The sequence below is a fragment of the Mastacembelus armatus genome, chromosome 8 (assembly GCF_900324485.2).
Source record: "Mastacembelus armatus chromosome 8, fMasArm1.2, whole genome shotgun sequence".
NCBI classification, from domain to species: Eukaryota; Metazoa; Chordata; class Actinopteri; order Synbranchiformes; family Mastacembelidae; genus Mastacembelus; species Mastacembelus armatus.
Window position 1 is genome coordinate 18,877,127 of NC_046640.1, and position 24,830 is coordinate 18,901,956.

General features: G+C 41.2%; 1 protein-coding gene across 11 annotated transcripts; it reads left to right on the plus strand.

Annotated features, from left to right (window-relative positions):
• Positions 1 to 29: 29 nt before the first annotated feature.
• Positions 30 to 24,780, plus strand: mapk8ip3 (mitogen-activated protein kinase 8 interacting protein 3). 11 transcript variants are annotated; one of them, XM_026325534.1, is made up of 33 exons: positions 30 to 1,019; positions 4,086 to 4,206; positions 4,686 to 4,756; positions 5,256 to 5,347; positions 7,582 to 7,732; positions 8,536 to 8,767; positions 8,949 to 9,039; positions 9,340 to 9,458; positions 10,390 to 10,401; positions 11,106 to 11,123; positions 12,347 to 12,404; positions 12,699 to 12,851; positions 13,746 to 13,803; positions 13,970 to 14,121; positions 14,500 to 14,556; positions 14,673 to 14,834; positions 15,532 to 15,691; positions 16,711 to 16,761; positions 17,785 to 17,874; positions 18,052 to 18,207; positions 18,361 to 18,526; positions 18,649 to 18,846; positions 18,968 to 19,151; positions 19,323 to 19,442; positions 19,764 to 19,844; positions 19,938 to 20,005; positions 20,304 to 20,452; positions 20,555 to 20,726; positions 20,865 to 20,978; positions 21,720 to 21,758; positions 22,288 to 22,452; positions 22,699 to 22,845; positions 23,502 to 24,780. In XM_026325534.1, exons 1-33 carry the CDS (start codon positions 714 to 716, stop codon positions 23,624 to 23,626), a joined length of 4,038 nt encoding a protein of 1,345 aa, XP_026181319.1. In that variant the 5' UTR covers positions 30 to 713; the 3' UTR covers positions 23,627 to 24,780. The 11 variants fall into 11 exon arrangements, with proteins under 11 accessions (XP_026181319.1, XP_026181320.1, XP_026181323.1 ...); XM_026325535.1 differs by having other exon boundaries at positions 7,585 to 7,732; XM_026325538.1 differs by having other exon boundaries at positions 15,565 to 15,691; positions 23,502 to 24,779.
• Positions 24,781 to 24,830: the final 50 nt, after the last annotated feature.

Consider the following 24,830-nt stretch of genomic DNA (forward strand, 5'->3'; position numbering starts at 1 on the left):
TCTGCTCAATGCAGACGGTGTGACGTCAGCCAGAGTCGGTCAGCTGGAAAAGCAGCGAGAGCCTCTCCCATAGGGAGACATCACCATTAACGCCCGATCTTTGGCAGCAGCATCGGCAGCTCGCAAAATATGGAAGAAACGGTGTTATAGTGGGCGTCGGCGGGGAAACGGAGCGTTAGATTATTTATTTACCTATTTATTTATTTATTTATTAATTTACCCTGCCAGAAATGGCTGGGGTACACGGCTGCGGCTGCTGAGAGGCAGGTGCACTATCATCGACGACGCGTTTCGTTCTTCGGCATGGACTCAGAGAGGGCCGATCCACAGGCTGGCCCACTTCGCACCCACCGCTCCCCGGATCTGATGTTCTTTGCGGGAGAAGAGAAATAGCTGGGCCGCGTCCGGAGGCGACACAACGGGCTGGTGGTGGAGGAGGAGGGGGCCCTCTTTGCATCAAAATATTAGAGCCAGTCTTTTCTGCACCGAGCTCAAGGTTATGCGCACAAAACAGCCAGTCTTCGGTCAGTAAGCGTGTGATGGTGCAAAATGGCATGGGCTGTTTTCTTTACCTGAGGAAGGGCTGATTGAATGTACCTGTTTTTCTGCGTTAAGCGGATCCAAATCCTGTGACAGACTCGCCTTATAGGCCTAAAAACTGTTTCAGCTCAGCGTCCTCATCTGGAAAAGAGAAGCCGGCTCCAGCTGCCAAGATGATGGAGCTGCAAATTGACGAGGTGGTCTACCAGGACGACTACGGCTCCGGCTCCGTGATGTCGGAGCGTGTATCGGGCCTCGCAAACAGCATCTACCGGGAGTTTGAGCGGCTGATCCGTAGCTATGATGAAGAGGTGGTTAAGGAGCTGATGCCGCTGGTGGTGAATGTCCTGGAGAACCTGGACGCAGTGCTGACCGAGAACCAGGAGCACGAAGTGGAGCTGGAGCTACTGAAGGAGGACAACGAGCAACTCCTCACCCAGTATGAGAGGGAGAAACAGCTGCGCAAGCAGGCGGAGGAGGTGAGTGACCCCCCGGGGTCTGTTTGGGCCCTTACACGCATCATCACATCCAGTGTCCTGCTGGCTCTTCTGCAGTACCGGTGCCGTGTCTGAACTGGGAGGTTTCATCAGGCATGTGACATTTTAGAGTTTATTTTAGTCTGCATGCACTGCTAACGCTGTTGACAATCCCCAGTGTCTTGTCAGGGGTTTAAAAACAACTCTAACCCTATAATAAAGTTTAGAAGCATCTGATTATTATACCAGAATAACCCAAATCTACTGGTAGATGCGCCGAAGATGTAAAGTTACGATACATTTACTTCTATAAATATGATATTAAGAGGAACTGGGTTATTATACTCTGCAGGAGAAAGGCAAATATATAAAACCAAAATGAGTTTTTTAGTGCTCCTTATACCTGAGCTGCTACACGTCTGCATGCAAATACTTAGGCACACAATATGCAAACACAAAGCAAGAATATAACAGCAGTAGCCTACATGGTGATACAGGGACAGCAAACCTATGGCACAGAGGAGCAGTGTAAGCATGACTCTCAGTGGGCGTTGACACTTAAAAACACTCCAAGAACAGGGACACCAACAACAAAAGCAGACATCAATGTGGAGCTATTAGATTACTGGTCAGCTCCAGCAAATCTTTTTTCCTGCTCCTGTTATTTCTCTGAATTGTGTCACAGCATCGTAAGGGAACTTTAATCCTCCTCACAACCAGAGGTCTCAGCATATCACTGGCAGCACTGCTAGTATCAGTGTAACTCAGCTTTTAGTCCATTTTGTTTTGTTTTGTCATATTTAACATTATTTTTATTTCATAAAGGAAAAATCCTTTACCATTAAAGTATGTTGCATTGTAAGTATTAGTTGGAAAACTTACAGATACTGCAGGTCGAATAGCTGCTGAGCCAGCAGGGGCCATTAATATAAATAACAGAGCCCAACAGTCCTTGACATGGTTTATTTTTGCTTGACTGTGCTGCCAATAGTAAAATTGAAAGTAATCATGAGAAAACTTCCAGGGGAAGAGAAAATAGTAAGTAAATAACATAATACTTGTACATGATATGTTGACCTTTATAATATAATTTAGGTCTGTTTCTTTATCCCTTTTATGAGGAAACTAGAGTTTTGTCTTGACTTCACCCCGAATCCTTCAAGCAAAATTGAATTATTTGTATTTGTCCAATACCTGCTATATGTTAAGCTTTATATAAGTTATATTTCAAACAGTTCAGATTTTAATACAGTGCAGTTATCTTTTTGTAGTCACCTGTTTTCATATTTCATTATTTCTTGCTTTATTTCTTTGTTTTTACAATAGTTTTCCTTTGTTTTCAGCTCTCAAGTGAAATTGATTTATATCTTTGCTCAAATTAGCTGACAGATTTTAGTGCAACAAATAAATTATTTTGTCTGAATGTGGGATATAATGGGGGATGTGACCACGTGCAAGGGGCGGGGAATCATAGGAAATCAATAGTATACAGAAAACACTGAGGGATCCAGGCACTGTAACCTGATTAGTGCTTATGAGGAGTAGAAAGAGAGCAACACAGCCGTGAGAAAGACAGCCTGAGGTTTAGAAAGCTGCAAAATGAGTGAGTGAATGCAGAGGTTGTGATCTGAGAGAGACAAAGGCTAATGAGAAGAAAAACAGTGAGGGAGAATATTAGTGTTTGAGGAAAGCAATAATGCAGCCTCTTGCAAGACATGGTAGGAACAAGAAAAGACAGCTCAGATTTCAAGGTTATTAGGCTCTAGCTAGTGGTAAACAAAGGCTTCAGCTCCCTCTCTGCTCATGAAGCCTTCACAAGAGATCCAGGATCATTGAATATAGGGGTGGTAATAAATTAAGCTGTTTCTCCTCCTCCTAGTTTTATTATAATTACAGAAAGACAGTTTTGATATCATGCTGCGTGGTATCATTTTCATGCTATTGTCACTTCACTCTATCTTCAGGTTTTACTTAGTGCAGCTACCTGGAAGTGTGACCACGGTCCAGTAAAATGCATTTTGCAGGGAATCACATTAGCTCCACTGAGACATCACAAGGCTGCTTCATGACTTATTCATGCACAAATATTCCAAGCTATAAATTCATATACAGTTTTTATATTGTGTTTATGTTGTGCACACAAATCAAATGTTCTTTCTGGAAGTACAACACTATGTCTAAGCCTCCAGTCATACTGTACCACTGCTGTATGTGTAACTCCTAAAGCAAATAGTCTTGAGACTGGGGAGGTGATGAAGGTAACAGCAGCCGAGAGGGGAATCCCTTTAAAGGATGTTACTGTACCACGCGGTCCCAGTCCAAGGGGACAGGTTGACGGTTGTTATTTTATGAAACTGTGCAGTATAATGGTGGTGATTAGTTTTAAGGCTATATTACTTTTTTAATAAGAAGAAATGACACCAGTATGAGCAGCAATCTTCAGCTACCTCTTGCCTTCAGAGGTGGAGTTTTCCTTTGTAAAATCCACCCTGTGCAGGACAAACTAGTCTCATGTTTTAAGGAGATTTGAGACCAGTTTCCAGTGACTTTAGATGTCAACATTAGTGGCTTGTATTGTAGTATTTGCATTTCACATGGTGCATTTCTGCTGCCGATTCCTGGTTCCATGTTCTCCTTGCAGTCAGAGGATTACAGTATTAGGACTTGTGGACTTGGAGCACGGAAGAAGGACATCATTGTGTGAACAGCTTTAAAAACCAGGCAATGTGAAGGGGAAGTAGGCAACTCTGTGTCTGCCTATTGTATTTTGTAGAGTTATGACATTATTCTCATCCAAACACTGTTGGTGGATGTAGCCACACTGCAGATGTGTCATGTGAAATCTACACTTAGGTTTTCACATTGAACCCCCAAATTATCCTGAATGGTGATTACTCAGTTTTGCTCATTCCCAAGTATTGTCATCACCGTATGTATCTTAGCATTAATCACACAATCCAATCAATATACCGCAGGTAAAAATATTATACAGTTTCCTTATTTAGTATGTTTTGACTTGATTCTGACCTCTAAAAATGTATAATTTAATTTTTTTGTGTCTTCCATCAGAAATTCATTGAATTTGAGGATGCCTTGGAAGCTGAGAAGAAGGACCTGCAGATGCAGGTGGAGTTTTTGGAGCTGCAGGGGAAACAGCTGGAGCTCAAGACAAAGAACTATTCTGACCAGAGTGAGTAAAGAGGCTTTATAAATAAAAATGCTGTACATGCTGCATATCTATCTGTTGAGGCCAGATTTTAGTACTAATGTCTTTGCCCCAGAACATGGGGGAGTTTTTAAAAAAGGTTATCCATTAATTACAGTTTGCGTTTTTTTCTGATGTACAAATTAAGGAAAAAGTACTAAATGAAGTACTAAAAGTATTTTTAGTATTATAGAGTATTTTTCAGTATATTAGTTCTAAGGGGAAGATGTAACAGGAAGTAGACAAACTGCAGGGAGATGTTGTATTTTTAGATTCTGTTTAGCTTTAAAGTAGTCATTTTTCTTGATGTTTGCCCAATACACTACTGTGTATTGTAATTAGTGAGAAATTATAATGTGAATTGGTCGACTGGAAAGCCTTAGAGTCACATCTCTTTGAGTTTATTACTTATTTCTCCTTTCTCCAGTCTCTTGGTGCTAAAGTGTCTTTTGTCTGTCTCTCAGTCACTCGGTTGGAGGAGCGAGAATCAGACATGAAGAAAGAGTTTAATGCTCTGCACCAGCGCCACACTGAGGTAAGAGTGACCATTCAGCCCAGCAACTCAGTGTAATCTTCATAAATTGTGGTAGAGTTGAAAATGCACTCTTGAGGCATAGAATCATTTTATAATTTATTTTTTTTCACCATATCCCCAAATCCACCACGTTAACCTTTTAAAATACACTTTAGCCTTTCTAGGTCTCTTGGTTCTTATTCTCCTAAACAATGAAAATATATTTTTTAGTGCCATGATCAACAACCTTGAAGCAGAATTGATTCTAACGTAATGCAAACAAGCCCCTGCAAGTTGTTTTTAGATCATAATGAAAGTGAAGAAAACAAAGGTGCCTGCAAAGTAGAAAAAAATGGTAAAACAGTGATATGCAAAAACCCTGGTATGGTGGTCTTTAATCTCACAGTCACAGTAATACATGCATTATCTTTACTCACTAGTCTGGTGTATCTCTCATGCTTTTCTTAGTCCTTAAACATGTAATTATCTATCTCCTTTTCTTTTTCTTGTTGGATCACAGATGATTCAGATGTATGTCGAGCACATAGAGCGGTCCAAAATGCAGCAAGCAGGGAGCAACAGCCAATCAGAAGGCCACGGCTGTGGACGAACGTGAGTGGTTTTAGATGTGTGTCCATGTGTGTTTGTGGGTGTGTGTGTATGTGCAAAGGTCGTGCATATCTCTTTGTACCTATTTAAATTGTAACTTCCACCCATTATCTTGTTGCTGGTGTTTCATGTTTTGTTCTGAATATGTGATGCTTTTCATGTGCTGTCACGCTCATTGTGTCAGTGCTGGCAGTTGTTTGTCAGGTGATGGAACAGCTGGTACTTTCCAATTACAAAGAGGAAAGAAGTGCACAAAGAAATGTCTGCAGTTATTATGAGATTTGCGAAAAAAGAAAGTTTCGAATTTATGTACCAGCTTGCAGTGTTTAGCAATTGTCCAGCCCACGAGTGGTGAATATTTATCAGCATGATGCAAGACGAGGCGTGGGACATCTGGTGCAACCTCTATAGCTGAACCGCAGATTTGTCACCTTCTCCAACATGTTCACTATACACACAGTAAGACTCAGCTCTAGTTCCTAATGAAAAGTACACTAATCCTACAAATCTTAGTCAGCTGTTTAAAGCAGAACACTGTTTGAGGCTGATGTTCACTCATGATAGTCTGAGTAGTGATTTTAAGCCTAGATGAAAAACTCAATGAGGCACTGAAACTTTTAGTGAACTGATTACGGTCTGAAGCACTTTTAATAAGGAGAACAATCTTTTAGAGCCATAAAAGACAAAGTTGTAAAAGCTGTTGTCATCTTGTAAAATTCTGTTGGGTGTGTGTGTGTGTGTGTGTGTGCGTGCGTGCGTGCGTGCGTGTGTGTGTGTGCGTGTGCGTGCGTGCGTGCGTGTGTGTGCGTGTTTTCATGGCATGTTTTTGTCTTTTTCTAAACACTGTCTGTCTTGCTGGCTTGCTCTCTGTGCTGCTGTTTGCTCAGTCAACGCCACACATGGAGGAAAAGGTAAATCCAACATGTCCCATAACTGTCCTCACTACAGTTCCCATTCATCCCAACAACCGTCTAAACTGGTCTGCCTGTACTCAAAATGTAATTAAGGATTGCTGAAGCCCCTTCTCATATATTTGCTATGCATTTGCTTTATTGGTTACTGATGCCTGAAATAACTTTTGTTATTGTGAATTTATAGATAATATTTCATTCCAATAACAAATTTTTGAAATGAAGAATGGTTTGGATGTTACAATAAGCAATGTAGTCCATGTTTTCTAGTTTTCTCTGCTGCCTTCTCTTCTTTTCCCTATATGCTTGTGTCTGCTTGTCAGTTCATCCATGTTTGTCTGCCTGTCCTCCTTGTCTCTAACAAAAACAATAATATGCAAAGTGAGAGCAGTTATTCAAATAAAGCAAAATAGGTGTTTTTACAGTTTTTAACTTGTACTTTTAATTGTGCATTACTATTCGAAAACAAAATGATCTTTAAACATTCTCACAAACAGTACCATTTTAAGGCTTGCAAGTTTTGACTGTTAGATGTAAGCAGACATGAATGGATTATCCGCACAGTTTCAGTCAGTTTTTTGTAGGAACTGTGTAAACAAAGATCTGATATCCATCAAGTAAATTTTTGGATTAACTTACAGCTGAGATCCCATAGTTGTGGTATTTCACATAATGTGTGTATTAGGTTTTCTAAAAACTACATGTCGTGTGTTGATTTGCTCTGTTTTGAATGACCTCCATCTAAATCCAGCTGCTGGTTACATTAGCATTGAGGCGCCTGTTTAGCATCTCATTTGATTAATGTGTACACGAACCAAAGTGTATAAATGAAATGTTATTTCTTGGCTCGGTGCAGTTGTTTTCCTGCTGTTCTTGGCCAAGAAATAACACCTTACATAATGACATGTAAAACTGAAAGACTGCTTTTTTAAACTCCTTTGTCAAATTAACCAAATGAGACACAACCTGTTAGAAAGCTTTAGAGATGCTGGTAGGTGAGTTTTAACTCTGGAAAGAACCAGTCCAGCTGTTAGATTTACCATGCAGATATAGGAGTGGCAGGAAGCTTTTCAGCTAGCTTGCAACAAGACAGCAAATGAGACTATTTCCCTTTGAGTTCATAGTATGATTAAGGTTGTGAGTGACTGTTTGTTTTAACCCTGTGATGGTTTGTTCAGGTTTATTTGTGCCTTGCACCTACTGCATGTCAGGATAGGTTCCAGTCCTGGAGAGGAACAAGTGAGGATATATGAAGTGAGGATATATAATAAATGAATAACAGTTAGTCTTATGTTAGTCTCTACCTCTCTGTGTCTCCTTTGCCAGCAGCAAAGCGGAGCGCCCACCTTCATTGAGCCTGTATCCCAGCGGCGAGGGCATGGTACGTGGGGGTCTCGGGGGGGCTAGGATGATGCCCGGGAAAGACATCTGGCAGGTCAGCGAGCTCGGCCATTCTACCTTCAGCTCCGCCTATCAGGTGGGACAGACAGTGGCCGTGTCCTCGTCCGCGACCACAACCGCAGCCTGGGGAGTGGAAGGGGGAGGGGTCAGCCTTACTGCTGCCCGTCCTGCTAGCCACACCCACATGGACCTCCCTCCCACGCCTGCTTGTGTCACTTTAAAGGAAACTATTTTATTCACATCAGTTGGAAACCCACCCTTTAAAGTCAGATTTGTTAGGTATATACGTTGACTCAAGCAAGCAGGGGATCAGTTTTTACATGGATTTTCTTTCTAACTTTGATTATTTTACTGTGTGATTGCGGAGCTACTGCAGTGTGTCTACATATTTTAGTTTACACTTGCACATGAACTTTAAGTCTGTGTCCTCATTTTTTAACCCTATGCTACTCGTGTAATTTGATAGCATATCTTGCTTTATGCATGTGAGAAACCAAGCCAAGGGAGGCCAAACAAGAGGACGGTTTTTCTTGTTGTGGCTCGAGTTAAAGCTCAGATTTTAGGATTTAGAGTTCAGCTTTATATTTATATTCAGATTATATTCAGATATATATATTTATATTCAGATATTATAATTTCATTGACATTAAGATGCCAAGCAACACTTATAAGTCAAGAAAGAGCCTTGTGTTGAGAGGTAATCAGAGGAACATTTTTACAGCAGTGAACTCTTACCATTAGTAGCAGAAGTTGCCGAAAATAAAATAGCTGCAGGTGTTAATAACAAGAAAGGTTACGCCTCCGTCATGTGATGCTCCTCATACTGTTGTTTGTTTCTTGCTGCTGTGTCTTTGTCTCACACCACGACTTGTTACCAAGGAGGATGGATCAGAGTCCGACTCCGTGGCAGCCACACCAAGCAGCACAGGAAGCAAATCCAACACACCCACCTCCTCCGTCCCCTCCGCTACTGTCACCCCCATCAACGAGGACTGTCTGCCACACTCCAACTTTGATGTGATACGGTCTGGGAACTGCAGGAAAAATGCCAAGAGACTCAGCCGGAATATGGAGGTGCAAGTTTCTCAGGAAACCAGGAATGTCAGCATCGGTAAGAGGTTGTCACAAAACTCTCAAAGCTTTATTGTCTGTGATAATGATTTTCGAGCTTCATTCACTCCCAGGTTTTTTAGTGACGCAAAAAGGAACAAAAGCAAAATCCAAGTATTTGTAGCCTTGTAAAGCACAACTGAAATGTAATTCCATTTTTGTTTCTGTCCTGTTTTTTCCAGGAATGGGAAGCAGCGATGAGTGGTCTGAATTTCCAGAGATCATTGATTCTCCCTCTGACCTGGAGATGCGTGTGTATGGGGGAGGAAACAGGTAAAATTGCACTGATAGTTGTGTTTTTGCACATTCGCACATTTTTACTACAAAACAATTCAAAGGTTAACCACTTTCCAGGGCATACCAGTGGCCTGTTGTGTTTCTCAAAGTTTTCTGAAACTTTCAGGTAAAGGTGAAAGCACCCCTTAGAGTGCCAAGCTTTTCATAGATCATATAGCATATAGCTGTTGCATACTGTATGCTGGGTTTCTAAAAAGTGTCATATTTTGGTTGAAATGAATAAAAATATATTCCACTTTCAGTGTGTAATGAAATCTTCATTTATGTCTGCTTCAGCCCCTCTCAAGGCATAGTGAATGAGGCCTTCGGCATCAACACTGACTCTCTCTACCACGAGATCAAAGACGCCAAGTCAGACATCATTGGAGATGTAGATGCAGGTGCCGAGCTACTAGGTATGAACAGGAATCTGCCTGCAATATCTCCTGCTGGTTTTATAGACTTTTTCAAATTAGGCAAATTAGGCAACAAAGTCAAAGTGAAGTTGTGCCATGAAATCACGTTCCTGGAGACTTCATAGTGATATCCTTCACCTTTTGTCAGCGGTAAGTATTTCACTTCAGCAGAAATTGGTGCCCCTTTCCCCTTCTTCAAAGGCGATTCTTGAACCTCTACTAGTGAAAGTGAAGCCGGTGGCTTCAACTGTATGCTAACATGCCAATACGCAATATTACTCGATAGCAGAATAAGACCCAAACAAAGGAAAATAAGGGCAGGTGCATGTGTGTGTTATACAAAGCCTGCTTTGTTTTTGTTTTGGGTCAGTGCAGGGCAGGCGCTCCATGCGATGCGAGGCTGTGTGATTGTGCCCTGACTTTTTACCTTGCATGGCCCAGGCTCTAAACCACTCCATGCCAACAGCTCATCCCTGCATCACTGCACAGTCATTCTGAAACGATATTCAATCCCCCAACTCTAGTCGCCAATTCATGCAGTTGTTTTATTATTTGTTTGTATTTTTCTAGGATATTTTTTATGAGGCAGAAGGACTCTTAATGCAGGCTTTTGAAAGATAGTTACTTTATTTATATATATATATATATATATATAATTTTACCAGATATTTAAAGGAGTTTATTTCATGTTTACACTTCTTGTTTGTCGTAGCTGTCCATTGTCACTCTCTGTTTTGGGCTCATACACTTTCTCATTTACTTTAATTTCGGATTCTATATTTGGGTTCCTTTGGATTTTGTTTTACTGTCCCTGAATTTTACATAGTAGAAATAGGAAGGGAGTTTTGACCCGTCTTCTTGTCCATTTGTTAACCTCTCACGCATTTCTTTTTTTCCCCCTTTTATGTGCTTCTGCTGGTGACACCCATAGGCGAGTTCTCAGGTGTGTATCTGAACATGCTTTGGTTGGTATTTATTTCTTTACTTCTCTCCACCCTGATCTGCTCTGAAAAACTCCACGTGTATGATTAGATTTTAACCAGTACACAATTCAGTCAAAGGCACATTACTATCATTGTAATTAGTAATATTTAATTATTATTTTATTGCCTGGTCAAGCAATTGGAAACTTTATAATAGATATCCAAAATATATGCAGTAAAAAAGTTTTTTATTAGTTTAAAGTCACAGTGAAATTATTTTCTGTGATTCCATGCACTGTATCAGTTTGCACATCTTTAATTTTCTGCTCTTTGTTTGAAAGACTTGAAAAACTTCCTCCCTGATTGGAAACCCACATTGGTTTATAATTGCTCTCTTAGTACATTGTGTCTAATCCAGTCTCAAATAGGAAACACATTATTTTATAGAAGCCATTTTTTCACTGGGACTTTAAAATAAATCAGATGATAACTAATCTGTTGCGTCACAGAAATCTGTTCCATCCTTGACCTTGTACTAGAGTCAGGGCCGGCTTTTTGTCTTCTAGTTCTTTAGCCCCGCTGCTCTTCAAATCCAAATCCATAAATGCTTATCAGCATCGTCTCTCTTCTCTCTTCCCTTCCTGTCCTCCTTCTCTGATCTGTGCCCTTCCCTCTTTTCACTGTTCACCCTTTTTCCTCTCCCTTCTTCTTCGTTTGCCTCCAGTCCGTGATGATTTCTTCGGTAAGGCACCCCCTTGCCTACACTTATGGTCACATTTGCTTGTCATTCCCTGGCTTCTAGCTTTCACTGCCTTCCAGTTGCTTCACTGTCTGTTTTTTTTGTGTAGCTTTATATTTACTTTTCTTTTTTCGCCTTTGCATTTCATCTACCTAGTATTTTGTTTTCCCTCCTGATCTCTGAATCAAGAAAAAAATATTGACTCTGCTTGTCTTGGAAGACAAACTAATTGCATGATGAACAGCAGCTCAACAAAATAGTAGATGGCATTGTCTTGAATAAAAGTTTTTTCATTCCAATAAACTGTCATTAGCACTTACAGACATAATATCATGCCTTAATAGCAGGACAAACTGATGTAAATATACTATGTGTTTATCAAGATTATCTTCAGGCTCCCCTACTCACTGCCCAGCAGTTTTCTTTTTAGACGGGTGCAGTTAAACCTGCCAGCCTGAGCTCAAATTAAATCCAGAAACATGTGCCCTAATTTTTTCTGCCTCTGTAGTCAGATTACATATCACAGCATAAACCTTGTGGATTTGTTTAATCGTTTTTAACTAAGGGTCTTTTTCAGCTCACGCCAAGTCTTTTTTTTCCACTGGTAGCTCCTCTCTTTTGTTCTTGTTTTCTTTGTTTTTGACATGTTCTCATGTCCAAATTTTTGTCTGTGTTGAAATTTCTGCTTACAGTTTTTGTGCTTGGCTTCTGTTTCACAATGCTTGGTGCTTCAATGTGAAGTTCATAGTTAGTTTCTAGCACTAATTAGGATCATTAAGTTTTAACTGCATCACAAGAACATGATATTAACAATGTCATAGCTATGGAAGCAACTGCAAACTCTGAATATACGTGTACTCCATCACATGACATTTTGAGGGGGGATGATTAATGATGCCAGTAATACTGTGCCAGTTCAGTTTCATATGTTTTTACTCATTCTTCTCTGAATATTTAATAAGTTAACCTTACCTAGCCTCTTTTTTTACATGAGAGAATCAATCGATAATCTGTCCATTAATTTTAATTTCATTTCATTAATTGTTATGTGGAAATGTTTGATGAGTGTCCCACACTACATACTTGCTTTGGTTGGTTTGAAAGAAAGTGTTACCAAAGAAACAGAGAAATGCATTGTGGTTATCAGTCAGTGGATTGATTGATTCATGGGTGTTGTGCATTGTGAGGAATGATGAGTAACAGAGATGTACATGTGACTGTTTCAGGGATGGGAAAGGAGGTGGAGAACCTGCTGACAGAGAACAAACAGCTCCTAGAGACCAAGTAAGATAGACAGGGAAGCTCAGCGTGAATCTTCATCCTTATATACGTGTTGCATTTCATACAAATGTAAAAACTGGCCTGAATACCCTCTTAAAGATTCATCTGTGCTTCAAAAATATGACAAAAGGGTGTGAAATTCCTGATGCCAGTAATCTTTACCATCTATAGGGTCATTTGTTAATATTTTCACCCATACAACACGTCTTCGGTTTAGACTGTAGAACTGTGAGGACCCTGCAAGCCAAACTTTTTCAGTTATCTTACTTCCTCATCTTTCTGCTCTTTAATTGACAGAAATGCTCTCAACATTGTGAAAAATGATCTTATTGCCAAAGTGGACGAGCTGTCGGGGGAGCATGAGGTGCTTAGGGAGGAGCTGGAGGCAGTGAGGCAGTCCAAGAACAAGGTGGATGCCAAAGTCAAGGAGCTGGAAGAAGAACTGAAGAGGTGAATAAAACAAAAAATCATTTTTTTGTCAAGAGACCTTGACATTTTAGGCCCAGATTGAAAAGAAGATATCTGCAGATTAACCTGATGTGATGCAAAATCCTTTGACTGTAAAATTATAAAGTGGAACTTTATAAAGACTCACCTGGACACTGTTCCACAGGCACAGCAGCATTTTTACAGCACTGAATAAATCTTTAAGTGCTTTAGGTACACTTGTGGGGCTATGTAGTGAGACAGTTTTTGAGTCTGGGACTTAAAGCAATGGCAGTAATTTTTGTTTGGTGGATTGAAAGTGGAAAAAATCAACCTGGCCAAGATTGGTAGGAATGTAGCCAGCAGCTTTTTAGAGACAAAACATTTAAAGCAACTAGCACAAATACAGCTGATTTAAATGTTAAATGAAACAAAGTGACACATCTACCTCTTTCTGCCTAAAATCACTGAATAAAATAAATGTAATGCATTTTCAAACCTTTATTAAAGGACTTCTGATAAAGGTTGCAGAACTGCTTTTGTCAACTATAATAAAGTGTAGAAAAGCATAACACTGTATCAACACTAACCAGTACTTTTCTGCAAATTAAATAGTTAAAAGACATGGACGTGAAGAATTGCCTTGTGCCTGTTTAAACTGCTGTGTATTTTGAAGGAAAACTGTCCATTTGGCAGCCCACAACCATGTTAATATTAGATCATGTCAGATTCAGCCCCAGCTGCTCCAGAAGCCTTGTCAACAAGTCTTGAGTCCAAAATTTCTCTCACTAAAATGCCCCCAGTGACTCCCACCATCTATGCCAAAGATCCTGTCATCTGCTCCTTCCCAGTCTATCTAGATGTTCATAAGCCACAGGTGGAAACAAAGCTGTGTAACTGTTTGCTTTTGTTCTGCAGGTTAAGAGCAGAGGCTCTTGGTGCATCTCGGGACTCCAAAGATGAAGGAGGTGATGATGTGAGTAAAATGGGGCATGAAACAGTAACATCAGCACAATAAAAATCTCATTGCAAAACAACTTTAGCCACACTAGGTGTAAAGTCATACAGTGAGTTTCATGCTGCAAGTGACTGGCTGTAAAATCGGCTGAGTGTTTTCAGACGCTTTGCATTCATGTTCCCAGTTTTCATCACCAATGCAAGATGGCGACATGACGATGACACACCGGCGGCGGTTCACCCGAGTGGAGATGGCCCGTGTGCTGATGGAGAGGAACCAGTACAAAGAGAGGCTGATGGAGCTGCAGGAGGCTGTGCGGTGGACAGAAATGATCAGGTAAACAAAAGAAAGACGGTTTTAGGCTAGAGGTTGAACAACCTAACTGACCACAAGAAGGAACTAAAGCTAAACTCAACATATTAATATAATCTATGAGAAAAGGACTTTGGTGTCCACCTTGTTCTTGGACTGCCTCACTTCCTCCAGCTCCTCCCTAAGCACCCATCTCCATCTCCTAATTCTAAAGAATATCTTTTTTTGTAGACACTGTTTTGTATTGAACTGCTTTATTTATAGTCTCATTTAATATATTTTTTGTATAGACCTTTGTTTCCAATATAATTTAAAGGAAATGCCTGAGACAGTGACAGAATTCATGCAAAGGTACACATTTGTGGTTTATCTTACCTGTCTCACACCTCTTTTTCTTCTCAGGGCATCAAGAGAGAGTCCCCCGATCCAGGAGAAAAAGAAATCTACCATCTGGCAGTTGTGAGATTTGGCTTTTATTAAGTTAATTTACTGTAGTACAGTAAGAAATGCATTTAAAAATGATTTTATAAACCGCCAAAAGTGAACCCTCTCCTTTTTCTCTCTCAATACGTCAGCTTTGCACGTCTCTTCAGCTCATCATCCAGCCCTCCCCCTGTCAAGCGGCCATACTGCAGTGTCAATATCCACTACAAGTCTCCTTCACCGGCTCAGAGGCGCAGCCACACCATGTGTCAGATCTCCACCTCCAACCGCACCCTGGAGTTCTTTCCTGAAGAGTGAGCAGCACCAAGCAAAATACCTACATTAAACTTGCTCTTCACACTTAAACCCCTGTTTTATCTGCTTTCCACTCTGCTTTGGTCTGACCGGCCGGCTAAATGCTCGCTTGTGGCAGTTTGGACAGTTAAAGATAAAGATAATATTCCTAACATTATTGTAAATATTGAGGCCATTTTTATTTAATGGTAAAACTTGAAAAGTCATTGCACTGTTGATTGACATTGAAATGTTTAGGCAATGACAGTCTGGCCTCCATCATGATTGCACAATTTTTTTGCTTTTCTGTTTTGAATGAAAAGTGTGATCAATTTCAAATGTTCTCATTCTCAATTTCTTTCCTTTTAAGCGCTGTCTCACAAATACACACACATTAATACAACAAACAGACCGCACACATAATTCACATACAGACACTAAGGAGGAGGAATGAAGCTGGGCACAACACACAGTCAATTTCTTTCATTTTTCTTCTCTTTTACATCTTGGAAATGCTAAATGTACAAGAAGCTTCTCATGAGCTTCCATTTAATGAAACAGTTGCTTGGCTTGAGCTAGATCAAAGCTTTGTTTAACGAGAACGCCACAGCTACAGCTTTTCTGGTCTTGCTCTTCTCTCTGACTCTTGCTGCTGGCTGGCCAGGCTGCTAACGCTTCGCTTTTTCTCTGTCTTCCTTCCCTTCCTATTGCTTGCAGACTGGCCAGTAATGGTGTTGCGTCTCTCCTCAGTGACTCGGCATTGTTAGCCCGCCGAGAGCAGCGGCGTGAACAGTACCGGCAGGTCCGCGAGCACATGCGCCGGGACGATGGCATCATGCAGGCCTGTGGCTGGAGTGTGCCCTCTCGCTTTAAACAGGTACACACCCATACGGTCAGAGACCTCTCTGGGCCTCCAGAGACTGTGCACAACAAAACACCCAAACACTTTATAGGAGAGGAATCTCCCACTTGTTTAACTGGCTGGTGTGGGTTACTAAAATTCAGGGAGATTAAAATTAATGGGATCAAATAAGAAGAGCATGTGAAATTGAGGATGTTCAGAAATAATTTTTAAAACCTGTGATCATAACTCATTACTCTTTGTAAACCTATGAAAACGTGTGCAAGAGAGAATATATATTCAAATATATTCAAAGGTTGCATAAAAACACTATCAATTTAAATACAAAAACTGAGACGCATCTCATTTCATGTAGCCCTTCTGTTGGCCCTCCTTCTACAACAATCACAGAACTACATAAATTGGTTAATAACTAATATATAATACATATCATGTGCTGTAGTGTTTAAACCATGCAAAGCCTTTTATATAGTCATGTTAAAGAATTAAGTCTGCCATTGTATTGTACTTCTTAACAAATCCAATGAAAAGACCAAAGCCAACATTGAGTTAGTGTGTTTTCAGACCTGTTCTTAGCCTTATCCTTTTGGAGACATAAATCTATAAAAGCAGCTCATATATATTTTTAAAATATGTGATTTTTGAATACGGATCAGTAATTTTCTAAGACTGCAAGGCACAAGTTTTTGATTATCTTTTTTAAACATGAGCAAATGGAGTTGGAGACTTTCAGCTGCAGATTGATGCACATTTGTTGTAGTCAATATTTACACCAGTAGGATTGTGTATTTAAGATGGATTACAGCACCCATCTTTAGTGGAATAAGGAAATATGTCACCCAGTGCATATTAGCAGGATCACTTCATTGAGGAATAATTGACAGCTCTCCCATTTTGGTTTCAAGCATAAACATGACTTAATATCGAACCTTAAACTTTGGCTGGCACACTAAGGGGGTTGCCCCTCTGCAGCTCGATGGTCAAAAGGTAGAGTATGTTGGTAGGCAGGTGGCTCTAACTTTGGTCTCCCACAGACTGGTGGTCAGATGGACAGCGCTCAGAACAGCCCGCTGAAGAGACAACAGGCAAGTGAGACCGACAGAGTGCCAGCATGCACCTTTATAGCTTCCTCTCCCTTTAACCTTCCCCCTAACGCCCCAAACCCCTAGATAGCAGCAGATATATAATAGCCACGAATATATGTAGACAGATGAAACACAGAATACATATTCAGATAATAGAGACGTTTTCTGTACTCCGGAAATGACGAGAACTGCATGAAAATAATGGGAAAATTGTTATTTTGAGGCATGATATTAAATCACTGTCCCTGTGTTTCATGCAAGTCAAACTTACAGACTCATGCACACACAGTTTGAGACTGCATCTCTAAAAACTATAAACTCTGTGGAGTTGACTTCAACTGATTTTCTGTCCCTCTGCCAGTCTTGTTTCAACCTTTTAACCTTTAACCTCTGTCTGTCTCAACCTGCCCTACTTAACACAATGATGTTGTCATCACTTACTCCTGCTCTGGCTCGACTGTTGCTTCTTAAAGGAAACATCCGCTAAAATACTGTAATAAATGTGGATTTTTTTGTAATTATCATAATTAGACAATCCCACTGAAAATGTGTGCAATGAATTTTGTGTTTGCAGTCCATGTACTGCAACCAAATGGTACCAAAGTCAGGATTTGTTAAACCCTAAACAAACATATAACATATAAACATACTGTGCTCATACAGTAGAAAGATAAAATTTTGCATTTCTGTTTAGTTGTGTTTTTATGACACTGCATCAGGATATTTCCTGAACAAGAGTTTAATACCTGAAAAAACTGAAATAAAAATCTGATTTGATTCCACAATTAGAGTGAGAGATTGTTCCTAAGGCCATCATTTTGGAGATGTTACCCTGAGAGAAAGTGACAACAGCATCACAGATTGGTGACATTTGTGGAGTTTTCTTTTATTGCCTGCTGTGCATGTGCTGTACATGTCTACAGCACATACACACTGAATGTTTTCTTCAGTGGCCAGTAGGTCTGGGGGATCCAGACAGTAATTATTTGCTTGTCTTCTCACTAATATTACCTCTGCTTGTAGGCTACCAATGAAAAAGAGGATAACCGCATGAAGAATGTTCCTGTTCCAGTGTACTGTCGTCCTCTGGTAGAGAAAGACCCCAACAGGAAGGTGAGAAGAACTGCAGTAGCAAGGAGCTCAGGTAGTGAGACGCAAGGTGGGGGCAACATCTTTGACAGGATTAGAAACGGGCATAGTCAGTTCCTGGACTCTGGCTGTCAGAGCAAAAGCAAAGGGCAGTGGCTTTTCTTTTTCTATTAATTTGTGTGTGCTGCTGCTTGCTTGTAGTTGTGGTGTGCAGCAGGAGTGGACCTGACAGGGTGGAGGGCCAGCAGCCAGGAGTCGGTACCAGCCAAAGCACCATCAGGCAGCAGCGACCCCCTGCGTGTTGAGGAAGACGGAGCTGACAAGAAGAGCAGCCATAACTCCCCAGAAAAGAGGAAGGTAAACTAAAGTGACTGACAGCCACTTTCAGATTTGTGAATTTTATTATTTTCAGAGTGTAGTTCACCCATTACACTACACCAAAATATGAAGCTCTTTTTTCACATCCTTAATCATCATGTTATAATAATGTTGTCTCAATCCCTGTCCCAGTCAAAGGAGCTCCAGGAAGCAGACACCATGAGCAGTCGAGTGTGGATCCTCACCAGCACCCACTCTGCAAGCAAGGTGGTCATCATCGACGCCAATCAGCCAGGTTCACTGGTTGACCAGTTCAATGTCTGCAATGCTCACGTGCTGTGCATCTCCAGTGTGCCAGGTGAAATGGATTATGCTGTCCAAAGCCCCAGAGTCACATATTTAAACAACTGACTTGTCGAATAGCTTGGCTTAAAGGGTCATTTACATTGTTAATATTTGCATGTTTGTGTTTGCGTCCAGCTGCCAGTGAGAGCGACTATCCAGCAGGAGAGATCGTGCTGGACCCAGGTGATGGTGGTTTGGGGGGAGGCGAGGACACTAGCGGTGTAGAGGGCATGTTGGCTGGTATCACTCTGGTCGGCTGCGCCACCAACTGCAGCGTTGCCCGTAGCAACTGCTCCTCACGCACTGACACACCCATAATGGACAAAGGACAAGGTGGGTCCATCCTGAAGATGCTTCAGCATCTTTGCATTCACACAGTAACAACAGACTGATCATGTGTCTGCATGAGGAAGCTGTCCAGTCTGACACTTATTTCAATGGTGGTGTTCTTTAGCCCCCACTGCTCCCCCCATGAATGGAAAGATTCACCCTGCCCAGTCAGCTGAGGAAGCCACGGAGGCCACTGAGGTTCCTGAGTCAACGGCCACCCACATAGAAATGAGATCTGGACCCCCCGGACCATTTACTGAGCATGTCTTTACAGATCCACAGCCTCGTCCAGCAGACGCCTCTGACAGGTAAGAGGTCAAAGTCTGTGCATGTGAAGAAGTCAGGAGTGACTTATATATTTATATATACATGTGTATTTGGTAAGAGATAAAACTACATGTATTGTCTTTAGCTCTTAAGCAAAAGAAGTCCAGGTTCTCCATCTTGATCATAAAATCATCTGTTGTTCGTCCTCACAGGAGCACAAGTCAGTCCAAAGAGGAAACATGCCAACCTCCAGAGTCAGAGGATGGAGGTGAAGAGGCCAAAAACTACACCAGCGTGGCCCCGACTATGTGGCTGGGAGCCCAGAATGGCTGGTTAGTCACTCTGCTAAGCCACTGCCAACTCTTAGCCTCCCTGCTAGACACATTATTACAGCCATTTCTTTTCTCTGGTTTACACTCGGTATAATATCAAAGTAACCCTATAAATTTGAAGTTATTATAAATTCTACATTTATTTTGTTAATGTCACATTTTTATTTTGATTAGAAGTGATCAGTCCAGTCTTCAATAGGAACATTCCACAAAGAAAAATTACTGTTCGTATCCTTTATCCAAGACACACACATAAATGTCCATGACCCTTTATGAACTGTACATGCCGCCTGGAGTAACTTGGCTCCGTTTTGCCCCAAGGCTCTATGTCCACTCAGCTGTTGGGAACTGGAAGAAATGTCTCCACTCTATCAAACTCAAAGACTCTGTGCTCAGTCTGGTGTAAGTGGTGATGACAGTTTCATTTTGTTTCATTGAATCATGAAGTCTTTCTCTGAAATTGTTACTACAGCAGTCTGTTTTCTCTAATGGCAGGCATGTGAAAGGTCGTGTGTTGGTTGCTCTTGCTGATGGGACCCTGGCCATTTTCCATAGATCAGAGGGTATTTGGCATTTTTAATATTTGTTTTAACAGATTTGTTAGTGTTCGCCAGCCAGGCTCTTGATCCATGAAGTCACTAAGGCCTTTCACAGGAAAACAGTGATACTGTATCCAGTTTAAAAATGATTAGTTTATTTTATTACAGCTTAATCTGTCAACACAGATGGTAAAATCTAAGTTGTGATACATACTTTGAGTATTTGTGTTTTATAAAGATATGAATGTAATAAGGAGCCGTTGTCAAGTGTTTTTAATAAGTTATAGCTTTGAATTCAGTGTGTCTGTGTTTCTGGCAACAGATGGCCAGTGGGATTTGTCCAACTACCACCTAATGGACCTCGGTCGACCACACCACTCCATCCGCTGCATGGCTGTGGTCCATGATAAGGTTTGGTGTGGCTACAAGAACAAGATCCATGTCATTCAGCCCAAGAGCATGCAGATTGAGGTGAGACCTAAATGAATCCAGTAATCAGCTTTTGTCTTTGTGATGTAGCACTTTTCACTGTTACTGTAATAAATACTAACTCAGTCTTTTTCCTCACTGTAGAAGTCCTTTGACGCCCACCCCCGCAGGGAGAGCCAGGTACGGCAGCTAGCGTGGATTGGTGACGGTGTGTGGGTGTCTATCCGTCTGGACTCGACCCTGCGTCTCTATCATGCTCATACACACCAGCACCTGCAGGATGTAGACATTGAGCCATATGTCAGCAAGATGCTCGGTGAGATTATGACTGTCGGCTTTTGAAACTGGGTTACATTTGGCTTTCAGATTTGTTATGTGTAACCAGATTACCACAGGGCATATTAAAGTGTTCTCATTGGTGCATGTAAACACACTGACTGGTTGTAATTCCCAGGTACTGGCAAGCTGGGCTTCTCCTTCGTACGAATCACAGCTCTGCTGATTGGTGGAAATCGTCTCTGGGTAGGAACTGGAAATGGTGTGATCATCTCCATCCCACTGACAGAGAGTGAGTTTCATTTTGTATGGTTTACACCACTACAAAGGCAACACGACAATACATGTGCACAAAGGTGTGTAATGAGTTGTCTTGCATACAGAAAAAAATACAAACAGTGGCTGTGTAAACGCAGAATAAAAGAAAAAATTTGCATATTTTGATATATCTATATTAAAATAAACTCAATCCACCTTTGCAAATGTTTTGGTAGAATGATCAGCAGTGATTAGTACTCTAAATCTCACTTGTCCCTCTGCTAAGATGGTTTGATTGGTTTATCTGTCATGCCAGATGGTTGAAAAGACTTAGCAGAATATCGACAAGACTTGTCAAGAGATTTTAGTTTAATGGAAAATTGGACCATGAGTAAAAGGATAGTTGTTGTTGTGGCTCTGAATCTATTAGCACCACCATGTGGACACACTTTGAGTCAGAGCTCCTCAACTAATACGTGTAGTTTTTTTTTTTCCCCAGAGGCCTCTGCAGATTTTTGAATGAATATATCTCATCAAATCAAAAACCAACTAGTTTTCTCTAAAAAACCTCTGATTAAAAAGGCACAGACCCTCTCATACTGCAACTCTGTTTCTGTTTTCTTTAGTCTACTCCCTCTCCTCCCCCTCTCTTCAACCTTCTGTTTTCCTTTCTTCCCTCTGTGGTTTCCCCTCTTTCACAGTCTTGGTCATAACTATTTCTGTTAATGTCCTCTTTCTCCTCTGCTCTTTTCCCACCCTACTCCTCCTCCTATAGCGGTAGTCCTTCACCGGGGACAGCTCCTGGGTTTGAGGGGTAAGTGGGAGCGATCCAGTCCTCCGGCTGTTGTGGTCTGTCTTTTCTTGGCCGCCCTGACCCGCTCAAACCTTCATGTCCCCTGTAACAAAGTCAGATCTGCAGATCTCAGCTTTCTGCTTCTATAAGTTTATGCAGTGACCATAGATATCCAACACTCGCTTAGTCCTTTTATTTGTTAATATTTAGCTGCAGGTTACCTATTGATTTATGTATAATGACTTTACTCTTTTACTCAGTGCTTTTACTCATTGGTTGCTTTGCATGCCATTTATCATTGGGGTTTATTTTATCAATGGCAAAGATGTTTATCAGATTCATTGCAGATATACAGTGTGTTTTTTAAATCTTTTCTCTTTCAGTTGACAAAAAGAATTTGTGGATGTTTATTTTTTGGTTTGTGCATCATGCTGCCACATCTGATTTGCAACTCTTGAAACTCTCCATGATTGTGTAGATTTGTTAGCACGCTTGAAGTAAACATTCCTGGTTGCCTAGCTTCTCACTCCTGGACTCCTCTCTCTTCCAGCCAATAAGGTGTCTCCAACATCCTCAGGTGGAGTGATCCATGTGTACAGTGACGATGGTTCTGAAAAGAGCAGCGGCAGCTTCATCCCCTACTGCTCCATGGCACAGGCCCAGCTCTGTTTCCATGGGCACCGTGATGCTGTCAAGTTCTTCGTCTCTGTACCTGGTGGGCACAAAGACCATCTGTCTGCTGATACTCCAGATGATCAGGCCAAATGTTGCTTTTAAAATACATAATTCAGAGCTCTATTACAACATAAATCGGTGGTAATACTATAGGTTGTCTCTGAAAAATGTTTGGTTTCTGCCATTTACTTAGCTCTGCTACATTAATTACATACCTGTAATTGACTACATTTTGCTGTTTTTAACCTGTTTTTTTTTTTTTTTTATGTGTGTGTGTGTGTGACAGGCAATGTTTTGGCTACTCTAAACGGCAGTGTGCTGGACAGTCCATCAGAGGGGCAAGGCTCTACAGCACCCGTAGAGACGGAGGCTCAGAGTGTTCAGAACGTGTTGGTGCTGAGTGGTGGAGAGGGCTACATCGACTTCCGTATAGGTGAGCGACCACACCTGCACATAGACCTCACACCACACGCTACAAGGCGTAGCTGTGAGATGTAGCAACTAGCTGAGCACAGAGAAAGCTGAACAAAGTATATCTGTTGCTGCATCTCAGCAGTGTCTCGTTTAAGCTGTTTTACAAATAACAAGGCCATACAAATACAGTTATAGTTAAATACAGTTATAGTTTACATAAAAAGGAATGAATTGATGTCAAATTAAATACATGGTTAATTAGGAATGTTTTCCAGCATTCAATAGCTTGTTTGTATTTACTAATTTCCTTAAAAGGTTCTACATTTTAAGTGTAGCATGAGTGTTCACTGCTCTCCAGTGACCAAAGGAGGAACTGCAACACAATTCAATTCTGCAAAGCATTGCAGTTCCTCCATGTGACCACTGGAGGGCAGTGAACGCTCATGATTTTACATATACAGTTCACAGCCATATTACATGCCACATCACACCTTCTAGAGGCATCTCTCTTAACCATATTACCTGTCTGGTTACTCCAGCCAGGTCACATAGTAATAAACACCAGACTTTTGTGCTGCTTCAGATTTCTATATACAATTTCCTTATATTTTCAACCTTATCTTTTATCCTTTTCATTGTGGAAATTCTGCTTATCTGTCTGCCTGGTCTCTTCAGGGGATGGAGAGGATGATGAAACAGAAGAAGGAGAGAGTGTTGAGGCTTCACAGATGAAACCTGCCTTGTGCAAAGCTGAGCGGAGCCACATCATTGTCTGGCAGGTGTCTTTCATACCCGAGTGACACCTGGATCTGCTTTAACACCCCCCTTAAAGAAGCCTCCTCCTGTCCCTAAAAGCTTCCAGCCACCCAAACCTTGTAAAAGTTCGCCCTTGGCTCTAAAACGACCCTTAAAGCCATGTATCGTCCCTTGTAACTTTCATATCCCCCTCCTGCCCTGTCGCCTTGTAACTTTAACGCCTTGTAAGTACCTCCTCTGATCTAGTAATCTGCCTGCCATCCTGTTTATCACATCCAAGGCACTGTAACTATCTTCATGAGCCTTGTAACCCAGCCTCATAACTACCTCCCTCCTCTGTATTGATCTTATATTCACCCTTATAAGCACACTATCTCCCCCTCTATTTACCTCAATTGTCCTGCATCTGCCCCAGAATTACTCCTCTTTCTCCGTTTAGTTTGTCACCAGTGGAACCTCCACTTCGTCTTATTGCGAAGCCCAAAGCCCCAACATGCCACAAAAAATGCGAACAACTCTGACTTGCATTTCCACCAGTAACTGGTCTGGTTACTTCAGCAAATTAGTAATGCATAACCATTTATGACCTGATATGAACAAAGTCTTCTGCTGTATTAAGATCAAGACAGCAGGTCATCAGTCCTATTCAGAACTGAGAGTCTGGTTTCAGATTTTTTGCAGATGGTTTAAAGTGTCTGGTTTTTGATAATAGGTGGAGATAAGTTGATGTAGAACAAATTGAAAGTCAAATTCAGCTTAAAATTATGGGGTTTTTTGGCTGTTATCTAAAGTGTTTTGCATCCCACATTGTCCTGATTTAAAGACGTTTCATCTGTGTATGGTTACTGTCCCCAGAATGACAGGAAATCAGTGCACCTGCAGCAGCCTGATGTAACCCAACAGGCAGAGGAATCAGTGAGGTCTACATGCTGGCGTTGTGTAAACAGGGTTATTGTAAAACTAGTCGAGGGAGCTAAGTTTAAAGCCAGCGTCTCAGTCCGACACTCACTTTGCTCATCTGACTGGCTGTTGATCGGATGGGTCAGTGTGAAGCAGATGAACGGGGCGTTTGTCATTATGTGTACAAGGATTACTGTAAATGCCCAGACACACTGAAACCCATCCTCTTTGTTCAATATGGAAATTCATGCATTGATCTCTGTGTGGATTAAATATTAAACATATTTGTGTGCTAAAAAAATGTGTGGTGTGTGTAAACCTCACTTTACATAATGGACTAGACAAAGA

Excerpts from the sequence above, each read along its gene's own strand:
- mapk8ip3 (XM_026325534.1), top strand. The coding sequence starts at position 714 with ATGATGGAGCTGCAAATTGACGAGGTGGTCTACCAGGACGACTACGGC. Across the intron at positions 16,762-17,784 it reads GCCCGCTGAAGAGACAACAG|GCTACCAATGAAAAAGAGGA; the intron begins GCAAGTGAGACC and ends CTCTGCTTGTAG. Across the intron at positions 21,759-22,287 it reads ACAGCTCCTGGGTTTGAGGG|CCAATAAGGTGTCTCCAACA; the intron begins GTAAGTGGGAGC and ends TCTCTCTTCCAG.